Here is a 12,744-nt window from a genome sequence, read left to right on the forward strand (position 1 = left end):
CGCATCATATTAAACATTGGAATTTTACACCGAAATTGTGCTTAGAAAATGAAACACTTTTCACGAGGAGGATACGCACTGCGAATTCAACTGAATGTTGTTTATCTGCAGATAAGTGAATATATGACATGTCAGATCAAATGAGTAAACTTATCATCAGCGTACAGTCTCCTCCTCTTACACACCATGTGCAGACTTGCCTCCTATGGACACGCCAGGAACCTATGCTCGCGGGTTCGAATCAAGGTTCGCCAAGCTCATGCTGCAGGGGGCGGTGGGATAGCGTAGTGGCTAAGCCGTTCGCTCGTCACGCTGATAACCCGGTTCGAACTTTCACATAGGTACAATGCGTGAGGCCCATTTCTGGTGTTCTCCGCCGTGATGTTTTTGGAATATTGGTAAAACTAAACTGATTCACGTATGATGCAGCACCACAAATGTTAAATGTCTGGACTTCACCCTCACATTCAGCACACACGCAGTTATACAACTGGAAAACTATTCAAAGCCGTGTTGCACATAACTTACTCACTCTCACAGCTCGTACGGATAGAAATCAGCTCGTATGGATAGAGATTACGTCTATGAGAAATCTTTGTCAGAAATTACATGAGTTGTCCTTATGAAGAATCGACCGCTGTTGTGCCTTGATCCATTCTTCACCAGAGTGACGTCATTGCACATCATGCTGTTAGTCATGCTGCGTCGACGTTCGGAACTGTTCGAGTCAAAATTACTTCGATACAACATCCATTTTCTTTTGACAACCGTTACAACCTAAAGAAAGGAATCAACACTAAAATTATTGTCACAGTAAAGTCATAAGCACTTAAATTAATGTTTTTGGTATATATGTAGTTGTATAGTGATTAAATCAGAGATACTCTACAACAGGGATAGGTCACTCGCTTGCTTTCTTTACCATTTGTACTAATTAACGTGTGCCTCGTCATGCTCCAACACACACAGTGACATGGTTCCTTCCTAGTGCAACTTCATTTGTGTTTACCCAGGGAGTCTATATAGAGTATATACGTTGTAGATTATCCCTGGCTTAACAGAACTTCAGCCAGTTTATTGCATCAGTCGGAATTTTACAATGAATGAATGAATGAATTATAGTAAGAATTAAGAGCAAGAATTATGTGAATGAAGTATTGAAGTAAAGAAAAAGAATAAAAGAAAGAAGTACGTATGTGAATGAATGAAAGCATGATACACCGCGGGCTTCCCTCCCAAACCATGTTAAAGAACTCAAACGTATCGCGAGAACACGTGTTAACATCAGCTGTCCTTTTAAAAAATCTACTTTTACTTTGAAACATTTCAAGCATCAATGGCGAATCAGATCAGATCGGCAATATGTCATATTTTTGACACATTTCAACTATACCCTAACATTTTGTTTTAGATTATGGAACTATCACTATTACTTGCAAATACATTTCACCTGATAGTATATTCCCCTCATAAGAATTAAAGGTGTATTTGAAAGATGTTTTTGAAGTAGTAACTAGAACCACTCAAACAACGGCGTATTGTACTTCAATGGCGGATCAGAGCAGATCGGCGACATGTCACATTTTTCACACACCTCAAATATACCCTAACATTCTTTTTCAGATTATGAAACTATCACTATTACCTACAAACACATTTCACCTGATAGTATATTCCCCTCATATGAATTCATATGTGAAAGATGTTTTTGAGGAAGTAACTAGGAATATCCAAACAGCGGCGTATAGCATTTCAATGGCGAAATGTCATATTTTGTACATACCTCAATTACATCCTAACAATGTTTTAAGTCATACAACTGTCACTATTACTTGCAAATACCTTTCAACTAAAGGTATGTTCTCCTTCTAAAAATTAAACGAATGTGTGAAAGAAGTTTTTATCGGCACAATTTAGTAAATCTTTGCGGTGAATCGAGAATAGAGGCCAGTGAGCTGTAACTTACCGACTTGAAACTTTACTACAAATCTGCTGTCCTAATACGGACACTAATACCAATTATTTGACTTAAACTGAAGTGACAAAATAGTTAACCTATCTTCTACATGTAGGATTTCAGTTGTTACAACTCTGCGAACTTAATCAGCTGTTGAAAATAAACCGGGCTCAATCTTAAATACTACACTGCCACCATATTGGCTACACTGGTTACGTAACGACCCGAGACATACGTTCAGCGGCTTTTCGAGGAGTTTCTTCTCCCCCTCTATATAGGCTCCCTGATTAAATTAAGGGTGCTTCGGAACAAGAACAAGAAAAGAATAGTTACCTCTCCGTTGAAAAAGCAGAAAATGAGCGCAACGCACACGCCCTGAAACAGAAACCCAGCTTGATATCACACAGGGTAAAACATGCGAAGCATTAATCATGTATGTTGAGATGAAAATAAGGTATTCGACACACGAAAGGACCAGTGTTCATTTATTTTTGTCCATGCTTTCTTTACAAGCTGTGTATCGTATACAGAAATATGGAAACAAACAAGGGAACCGCTTCTGCTTCCATGTTATCCCTTAATTTTTCCCTCAGTATATAAAAAGGAAATAACATGAACACTAACAGCGCTGTCTCGAAGTATGAAGTGTTGAAATTACGCTTGTCTCGAAGTAAAATCTTGATCACTTGGAATTCCTATCACTAATTTAGTGTCGATGTGTCGAACTTACGACTGTCTCGAAGCCTATCTCTAGTCATGAACATTTACTTTTTCCCAAAATTTTAGTTTGAGGTATGTCATTTCCTCGCTTGGTATCACATGTGGTTGGTGGTATTTGTTCCTCATGCCAAATGAGTGAGTGAGTTTAGTTTAACGCCGCACTCAGCGATATTCCAGCTATATGGCGGCGGTCTGTAAATATCGCGTCTGGACCAGACAATCCAGTGATCAGCAACAACGATTACGTTCGGGAATCATTCATGATCCATCATGCTCCGATAGCTTACAGTTTCACTTCCTGTAAGCTTCTTGCGCTTGGGAATGTTAACATCACTTTTTAACAAATATAAACGTCTCTCAGCGCCATAGTGTACGCTAATTGATTTTGTAGAAACAGAGTGACACTGTGTACAGTGTAGTCTATTTTGTTTTCGTTGATTTGACTTGCAGCTTTTTTTAAGGGTCTGGATATATTAAAGCAGGCGGCGGCAGTCCCTAATGGCCAACTGGTAAATTAAAGTATTGCAAAATTGCAAACCCTGGTGCCACCCCATGATTTTGCCAGAATATTGCTAAATTCCACATGCTGATCTGAAAATGAATTCAAATTTCGATTATGTCCAACCTCAGATAACTCACAGGTCACTTCAGCTTCTACACATTGCTGTTTCATGATGTATGTCAGTGTAGCATCTTGAACTTTTTGTGTGAGATAGGTTAATCTTATCAATTTCTGAAGTATCAGAAACACTGGGTCCGGCTAAGCAATTGCAATCACAGAGCGTAGGTTTCGCTTCTCATAAAAATCGTCCGAAAGGAGTTTACGGATGTGCGGGGTCCGAAGAGCAATCAGAAAATATCACATTGAATATAAAATGTGCAATAGTGTGGCCATCCAAGAACCTGATGAATAAATCATCACTGAATTGATTCATAATAATGAAGGTAATATGTATGTGTTCAAAATGTGTTTTTCATATGTCTTTTAGAAATGAAAGCAGCGTATGACATACCTGGTAAGACACCAAGAGGGCTGATACCATTTTGAATATGTAAAGTTCGCGGACCCCGGATGTAGGTCGGAATGGGATAATTAGGTACTGAAGTCCGAGAAGCGGGATGAGAATCAAGATGGCCTTGGCAGCACGTCTGAAATAAAACAAGCAGTGTAAATGGCAGGAGCGAATCAAATGCGTTGATACAACACGGGATGCACATAACACCCACGAAATATCCTGATCGAGGGCGCTTTTAACCCTAACTGTGGTACTTTATATGTAACCCGTGACGATTTGGATCTGAATTGGCCTTCTGTAACCCATCCTTGTCGCAAGAGGCGATTAAAGGGGTCGGGTGGTCAGGCTCGCTGACTTGGTTGACACACATCATCGTATGCCTGGGTCGATGCTCATGCTATTGATCATCTGTTCGGATTATTTGCATGTCGTCGTCATATAGACGGACTATTACTGATAACTTGGTTACACACACACACACGCACGTACGCACGCACGCACGCAAACGCACACACAAGCAAGCAAACAAATTATGTTTATGGGATTCTCATCTCGAACCTCAACCAGTTAGTGGGGATCATTCGAGGGAGGGCTAAAAGAACTAAAACGAGATTTTCACTTATTGTGTAACTTATTCCAATTTGATAATTGTATCTCTCTTGTTTGCTGTTTAAGGCCGGACTCAGTTGATTACCATCAATACATGTTTGACGGTAATGGCGAAATAGAGAGGCTTGTTGTACACTGTCGGATTCATATCCATCGCAGATGATTGCTCATGAAATCGACCACTGAATTGTCTGACATTAATATTTACAGACCGCCTGTACATGATTGGAATATTCTTGAGTGAGGTGATCACAAATAAAAAAACCCAACATACCCTCAAACATACAAATACACAAAACTAAAACTAAAACAAAAAAACCAAACAAACAACCCCCCCAAAAAAAAACAACAAACAAAAAACAAAACAAAACAAACAAACAAACAAAACAAAAACAACAATAAACAAACAAAACAAATAAACCCAAAACAAAAATGAAAAAAAAAACCCGAAACAAACCAACCAATAAGCAAAACAATTTACTTTCCTACCTGTTTTGGTGCTGTTCGTTAGTGTTGAAGGCACGGAGTTTGGACAACAATATCCGGAGAATGTTCACCAAGAAGAACAAATTAACCTGAAAACCGACGAATGAAACGCATTAGCTGATAACTGTGTTATATATTCAATGTATTCCACCGAAGTTTTAATATTGTTTCTTGACCAATGGCTCAGTGCTTTGATAAAAAGAATAATAACTTTGAACACATGAATACGAAAAAGATCCCAAATGGAAACAAACGAAGGATCTGCCCATTTCGGGTTCGCGCGCACGCACGCACGCACGCACGCACGCACGCACACCCACACACACCCACACACACCCACACACACACCCACACACACAGACGTTTTCAGCACTACACAAGTAAGGGGGTGAACGTCAGAACGATGTTATTGATCATCTTACACTGAACAGAGGGAAAGATGCAGTCCCTAAGAACATTTAAAACCTTTTGAGACGCTTAAAACAGCCAGATTGGAAACGTCTGTAGGAACATTCTGTTGCATAAACGATCTATTTTAACTTCTTGTTAAGAAAAGAAAAAACAACAAATATACACAAAGTACTTAGTTACGTCAATATGGAAAACCTAAACAACGAGTGAGATCATTATAATTTCATGTTCACAAACCTCTATGAGACTCAAATATTTTCATTGTGAAGTGTCTTGTACAGTGTCATGACTAATCAGTATGAGAGAGAGAAAGAAAGAAAGAAAGAAAGAGAGAGAACACGAGAAGTATAGAGAAAGGTGTAAAGAGAGAGAGATTCAGTGTCATGACCCATCAGTATGAGAGATTAAGATGCGAGAAGTAAAGAGAAAGTTGTAAAGAGAGAGAGAGAGAGAGAGAGCGAGAGAGAGAGAAAGAGAGAGAGACAAGTAAACAGGGAGAGAAACGGGGGTAAAGAGCAGGGGAAGTAGAGAGAGAGAGAGTCCCACAGGGTGAGTATGGGATATCCCAGCAATATCATATCGGACACTAGGAACAGGCTTTACACGTTTCACTATTATAGGGAATGGTACTAAGGCGTTCCCCGAGATGGCATGTTGCGGCGTGAGTCTGTTACAACCCCCATGAGTGCTCGTCCTTACCACGAGAGACAGGATGACTGGGCCGATGATAATCCACAGGAACTTCGACTCGTACAGCCAACAGCTGGAACAAAAGGACTCGCTTGTATGTTGTATTCTTTACACTTTCTTCGTTTCCTTGTATATATATATTTCACACACTGTACAATGAAATAATCGATTACGGAGGAACATAACACTTTGTTGTAAAACCGGCTTGAAAACTAGATTCAGAATGGTTAATGTTAAATGAGTTGCAAGCCAAGCTGACGTAAGGCTCGTAAAGTAAGTACAGTTCTCTTAAAAAAGTGTTTTGCTCTTAGAAACGTGGCATGTAGAGTGAAAGTGCAGAATTGTGTGCAGTGTGTGTGTTGGTGTATGTGTGGTGTGTGTGTGTTTGTGTGGGCGGGGGGAGGGGGGGTGTATGTGTCGGTTTTGTGAGTGTGAGTGTGTCTATAAGAGGAAGGCACTGTAGGCAGATAGAAAGTTAATTTCATTTGTCACACTTTTACGTTTCTGCAGATAAACAACATTCACCTGAACGAGTAGTGTGTTTGTCTCCTCCCTCATGAAAAGAATCTGCATTTTCTAAGCACAATATCGGTAGGTAGAAAGGCCTCCGGCCCACATACAATGTTAACTTATGAAACATGTTTATGAGTTGCTGTCAAACAAGTGAACTGCGCAAAATTAAGGCATCTTTAACATAACATAGGCATAATTTGAGATGGACAGCAAATGGGTTGGATTATAATTTTGAAGATTACAGATCATAACATCTTCACTGATGTACATAAGTACAAAGTATTTAATCCGGAATTCATTCTCTACATAATTTAATTTACATAACTTACAATAGCGTGGAACTCTACCAACTCGTCTACCAACATGTTCATAAATGGGAAGCTTCCAAATTCTGAGTAACATTATTCTACATCTTGCTTCTTTTGATTTTACATTTACGAGATACCTTTCTAAACAGAAAACTGTTTCAATTTTAGAATATAAAAGTAAAGTTGAATATTCATTAATATGAGCCATTATTGATTGAACGTTGCAAATTCCAGTCTTTATTGTAATTTGATATTAGTAGTGTTACAATATTGAGTGCGTCAGTTAGGTTTCACGCCTCTTGGCGTGATATACCAGGAGTATCCCCGAGGGGGTACTGCTACACACCATTATACCCCTATGTGGCATCGAACCCGTCTATTTATTGTGACAAACAAATACTTTACCCATCTGGCTATCACATAACCCCGTAAATATGCAAATATCGTTGACGTAAACTGTAAAAGCGTACTTGACATTGTCAGTGGAGTCCATTCCTCGCATCGCAGCGTAGACTGCCGACGGGGCGAAGGGAAAGCCTTAAACACAAAATATTATATTTACAATTATTAAAAATACGCAGTCTACACCAAAAGCAAATTCCACTAATGTTAGCTAGACTGTAGGTTATTAATCACACCCATCAGCAATATTTTGGATAATCGCGAAAAGGAAATCTGCTCACCGGCGGCGCTGTTCAAAACACACGCAAAAGCCAGTCACTTGTTCAGCTAAACATACGGGATCTGGGGGTGTAAGTCATAGATGAGTCTCGTGGTCTAATGTCCACCGTTTGGTGTTGTGACTCTGATAAAAGCACGGGTTTAGAATGCGTTTTGGAATCTTTGTAGAAAGCCCGAGTTCGATTGTATCAAGAAAGTTGTGAAAATGACCTAGACCGACTTCGACATAACGGAAGTATGGACTTAGTCTATAAGAACGTCCTATCCCCTACTTACGATCTTGGCATACAGTTTGTGGAAAGTTGTTTTGTCAGTTGGAATGAACATGTACAAGTCTACATCAAGCACGATCCCCTCGAAATCTATTTTGTAGTATTTGTATATTATTCAACATCTGGAAACAGAAAAAAATGCAATTAAATGGAGCAATTTGACAAAATAAGCGATTATCGAAACTGATCAATGTACAAAAGTGACACACTGAGTCAATATATACTGAGTCAAAAAAGAAACTTCACAAAATGTAATTGTTACAAATAATAAATAATTTTTCTCTGATGATACATCTTTGTATGCGAAATGGGATCTATATCTTGAAAAACCTTAGCGAAACCCACTCAAACCCATCCATTCGTCGTTCAAATCACGGTAGTGCCAAATCAGGTTTTGCACGTGCAGTCGATCACGTGATCTTCGCATCGAAGTTTTCTTCATTTGCACGTGTTTGCATTGGCCTCAGGAATTAAAAAAAGACCACTTTTAAACCACATTTCTAACGATATTTTAAATGCCACGATTGTCAAATGTGCAACGTGAACGTGCCGCTGGCGTATTGCAAGCGTGATGAACAACTATTGACGTCGCAAGGGTAATGGGATGCAGCTGTCGTACTGTGTATGACTTGCAAGGTCGTCTACATCAAACTAGTACCACTTCTGATCGCCCAGGGTCGGGTCGTCCACGTGTGACGTCACGAGCAGAAGACCGTCAAATCCTCCTACGTCACCTACGTGAAAGATTTCTGCCGGCTACACGAACAAGGGAAGTCGACAGTCCTCACAGACAATTCGAAATCGGTTGCGGGTTGCCAATCTCCATTCCCGACGTCCATATCGTGGGCCAATATTGACGCCGTTTCATCAATGTCAACGTCTGCTGTGGTCCAACGCCACCTCCGATGGACCTAGAGAGACTTAAATCGTGTCGTCTTTAGCCAGGTTTACCCTCCGATTCGGCAGGCATAGCGTCTGCAGACGACGTCGTGAACGGTATACCCAATGTTGAGTACAGGAAGTCGACAAATTCGGGGGTGGACGTTACATGGTGTGGGTGCTTTCTGTGGAACAACCGTTCCCGACTTCTGGACATCCGTGGAAACCTCATAGCTGCTGCTTACCGCGACCAGGTGCTCACCCCTGAACTCGTTCCGTTCATGGCGGCTCATGTCCTGGGTCTACAGTTCCAGCATAACAATGCTCGGCCGCATACCGCGATGTTGACACGAAATTTCCTTCAAAACGCTGGAAACAACGTCATGGACTGACCATCGAGATCCCGACCTTAATCCAATAGAGTACGTGTGGGATGCGCTTGGGAGAAGGCTTCGTGGTCTTAGGAACCAACCTCGGAATTTGCAGGAACTTGGCGCTGCCTTGCACGAGCAATGGCGCATAATCCCCAACCACGTGTTCACAAACATCAAGCAGTCCATGAGGAGACGGTGTTTGGCAGTGGTGAATGCGCGAGGCGGCCATACACAATTTTGAACTGAGAAATTTCGAATTTTTATCTTTGTGACTTGACATTCTGTATACCCATGTTTTGGAATGGCGGTGTAGCCTAATGGAACTGATTGTGGCTCCGTCAGTGTATCGAGTACATCACACATATCTCAGCAATGAAATAAAGACGATTTAACCATCTTACCATTTCTTGTTCTTTTATAGTGCCCTGAAGAAAGCAATTGAAGTTTCTTTTTTGACTCAGTATATTTTCGAACACACAAAGCGGTATGACTAAAATAATTGGCAATTTACATTCAAGAGCGCCGCTCTATGGCATTTGAATTCAATTCAAAGAGTTCGGAATGTCCTTGCCACCATTGTACATAGGAAGATACCTATTCTATTTGGTTGTGTATTTGTGGAAACAATAAAAATCATCAGTATTAATATACATGTCATTACGCCAAACAAAAGTTCCGCTGTAATTCCATTTTTCATCCGGCATACGATTTAGTTTGTCGTTGCATCTAATACATTAGAGCCCCCGAGTAATATCAGCGTATAGGAAGTGAAAGAAAATTAGAATGGTAATGTCACACAGAAACCAGGACCTGCGTGGTCCTAATACGCTTGGTGAAATATGTTTTTCACTCTTAAAAGAAGAAAAACAAAATACAATTTTAACATTCAAACGGCATTACGTGTCCTCGATAAACTGTTCATGGCTGTATAAACCCAGATACCAGAAGATTTGGCATCCGGTGTACTTCGTTGCGAACAACACAATACGACAATGTCACAATAATCAGCATCCGGTGAATTCTGCTGCTTACTCCACAACACATTAGGATTCGACGTTCGGCGTACTGTGCAGCGCAAGAAGCAGTGCCACAGGGCTCGACGTCTGGCGTACTTTGCTGCAGAAGCCAAAACACAGCAGGACTTGACGTCCGGAGTTCTGCGCTGCGGAAGCCAAATACCAGAAGATTTGGCATCTGGCTTACTGTGTTGTGGAAGCCCAAATACTTCATGACACGACGTCCGGATTAAAGCGTCTTGGAAGTCCAAATGCAAGACTTGGCATCCTGGGTACCGATACAGGGTTGATCGGGTAGGTGGTTTGGAGACGTGGCTATTGTTATGTTGTTGGAACAACACGGCTTGTGACTTTGCTCATAATATCAACCCTTTGTGGCGTACTGCAGTTTAAGCAGGCTACGTCATACTACGTCTGCAACAAACAAACAGATCAGCGTGGTTAAGTGTGTGACATTATTACCATTAGTGTTCGTTCACCTTCCGCTAAAGGATATTCCACCAACATCTGTTCTTTTGTTTGCTGTTTAACGCCGCACTCAGCAATATTTTAGCTATATGACGGCGGTCTGTAAATGATTCGTATCTGGTCCAGACAGTTCAGTGATCAACAACATAAGCGCTGATCTACGCGTTTTGATACGATGACATGTGTCAACCAATCCCGTCAACCTGATCTTTCTGGTTGCATCTTACGACAAGCATGGGTTACTGAAGACCAATTGCCGGGTAACATTAATTGCGGCGCGGTGGGCGAGCTGTCTAATGTGTGTAAGTGCAAGGTACGTGATCAAACGAGCCAAAAGGTGCTGGAAACGAGCCCACCTGTGACCGGGTGTAAAAACCTTGGGGTGAACGTTGTGTGCAGATTCAACCCAAACTGTACAGTATACGATCCTATGCAGTTAAAAGAACCCACGAATCCGTTGTTATATGACCAGATACTGGCCCAGGTGAATACGTGCAGTAAAATGTGGACTAAGTACCGTGACCATGTGTGCCAGTCCACTCAGCTGTGCATGGGTACCTCGTAAAGATGGGAAAGCAACATTAACTTGGTGCAGGAGTTGTATGATCCCGCGGGAGCTGAGATTGATAAAACGAAGTACAGACATGCTATGATGGAGAGAGAAAGAAAGCGCCTGTGAGCGGCCTAGCTGGAACTCGGCGAATAGATTATAATCATAATGATAATAGCATGTTGTTTTGTATTTCATCAATGTGCCTCGGCAAAGAGATCTACATAGTTTAAGCAGACCGGTGAAAGAAATACGGAAGGGCGAAGAAACTCCCGTCATGACAAGATTTGTTTAAAGAAGCGCTTGTAAAATATGCATCGTTTACTGTGTGATGCTGCCGGGGCCCTGATGATTAATGGATGAAAGTCGTTTATTCATCACTCATCACCACCTTTAGCACTATTTTAGTTGTGTGAGTGAGTGAGTGAGTGAGATTTTTAACAATATTCCAGCTATATGGCGGCGGTCTGTAAATAATCGAATCTGGGCCAGGCAATCAAGTGATCAACAGCATGAGCATCGATCTTCACATTTGGGAACCGAGGACATGTGTCAACCAAGTCATCGAGCCTGACCACCCGATCCCATTAGTCGCATCTTACGACAAGCATAGTCGCCTTTAAGGCAAGCATGGGTTGCTGAAGGCATATTCTACCCCGGGACCTTCACAGGTCAGTTGTGGGAAGAATATGAATCAGCAAGCGTTAAAGGTTCCAGATAGGTACGTTTAGCTATCTATTTAGGTAAGTGTTATTTCAATCATAGTACTGTTATTTCTGTGTGGGGATCATATATGCAAATTAGCAGTAAACAGTGGAAACATATATTACGTCTAACTGTGCTAATATCACACTGTGAAAGGGGCGGTGGGGTAGCCTAGTGGTTTTAAGCGTTCGCTCGTCACGCCGAAGACCCGCGTTCGATTCCCCGGCCCACATGGGTACAATGTGTGAAGCCCATTTTCTGGTGTCCCCCGCCGTGATCTTGCTGGAATATTGCTAAAAGCGGCGTAAAAAAACCCTAAAACTCACTCACTCACACTGTGGAAATAAATTATTATTATTATGCAAATATATCATCGTGAAAAAAATATTATTCGGTCGAGATGTCGCACATCTGAGTTGTGAAAAGGTGTGCACTTGTAAATAATAACGTGCTTACGGCTATTTGTACCGCGCCGTTTCAACACATTCATGCATGCTCCAAGCGCTAACACATTATTACCCCGGATAACCCAAGCTGTCTGGGAGGCCCTAGAAGGCTATTAGTCTCCCGACCTATCCCACTGGGTACCCATTTTCTGCTGGGTGAACAGAGACAATTTAGAACAAACTCACTTGCCTAAGGTGAGACCACATGTATCACAAGTGTTCCTTTGTGGGGACAGGACAGAAGTCCTAGAAGCCCTCAGGAGTCACCCATCCAAAGAGTGCCCGCGCTCAACTGCGCTCAACCTCAATGGCAAGACGTCAGATATTGCAAAGAAACACATTTCCCAACATTTGTTCACGTGTGTTAGTCAGTCTAGGTTTACGTCGCACTCAGCACTATTCCAGCTACACGGCGACAGTGTGTAAATAATCGAGTATGTCAGTCAATCTAGTGATCAACAGTATGAGCATCCATCTTCGCAACTGGCATACGTTAACGTGTGTCAACCAAACCAGCGAACCTGACCAACCAATCCCTGTTGTCGTCTCGTACGACACATCTGCTGCTGAAGATGAATTCTAACCCGGATATTCAAGGGTTTGTTTACGTGTGAATTGTGTTACAATGTATCTTGAAGCAGAA

General features: G+C 41.5%; 1 protein-coding gene across 1 annotated transcript in view; it reads right to left on the reverse strand.

Annotated features, from left to right (window-relative positions):
* Positions 1–582: 582 nt before the first annotated feature.
* Positions 583–12,744, reverse strand: part of LOC137255495 (calcitonin gene-related peptide type 1 receptor-like) — a 90,487-nt gene continuing 78,325 nt past the window's right edge. The window contains exons 12-17 of the mRNA XM_067792931.1: positions 7,181–7,247; positions 5,899–5,962; positions 4,792–4,877; positions 3,691–3,826; positions 2,291–2,332; positions 583–777 (exon numbers count right to left, since the gene is read on the reverse strand). Coding sequence (XP_067649032.1) covers positions 583–777; positions 2,291–2,332; positions 3,691–3,826; positions 4,792–4,877; positions 5,899–5,962; positions 7,181–7,247 — 590 coding nt within the window. The remainder of the gene's footprint in view (positions 778–2,290; positions 2,333–3,690; positions 3,827–4,791; positions 4,878–5,898; positions 5,963–7,180; positions 7,248–12,744) is intronic.

Source organism: Haliotis asinina, chromosome 11, assembly GCF_037392515.1.
Source record: "Haliotis asinina isolate JCU_RB_2024 chromosome 11, JCU_Hal_asi_v2, whole genome shotgun sequence".
NCBI classification, from domain to species: Eukaryota; Metazoa; Mollusca; class Gastropoda; order Lepetellida; family Haliotidae; genus Haliotis; species Haliotis asinina.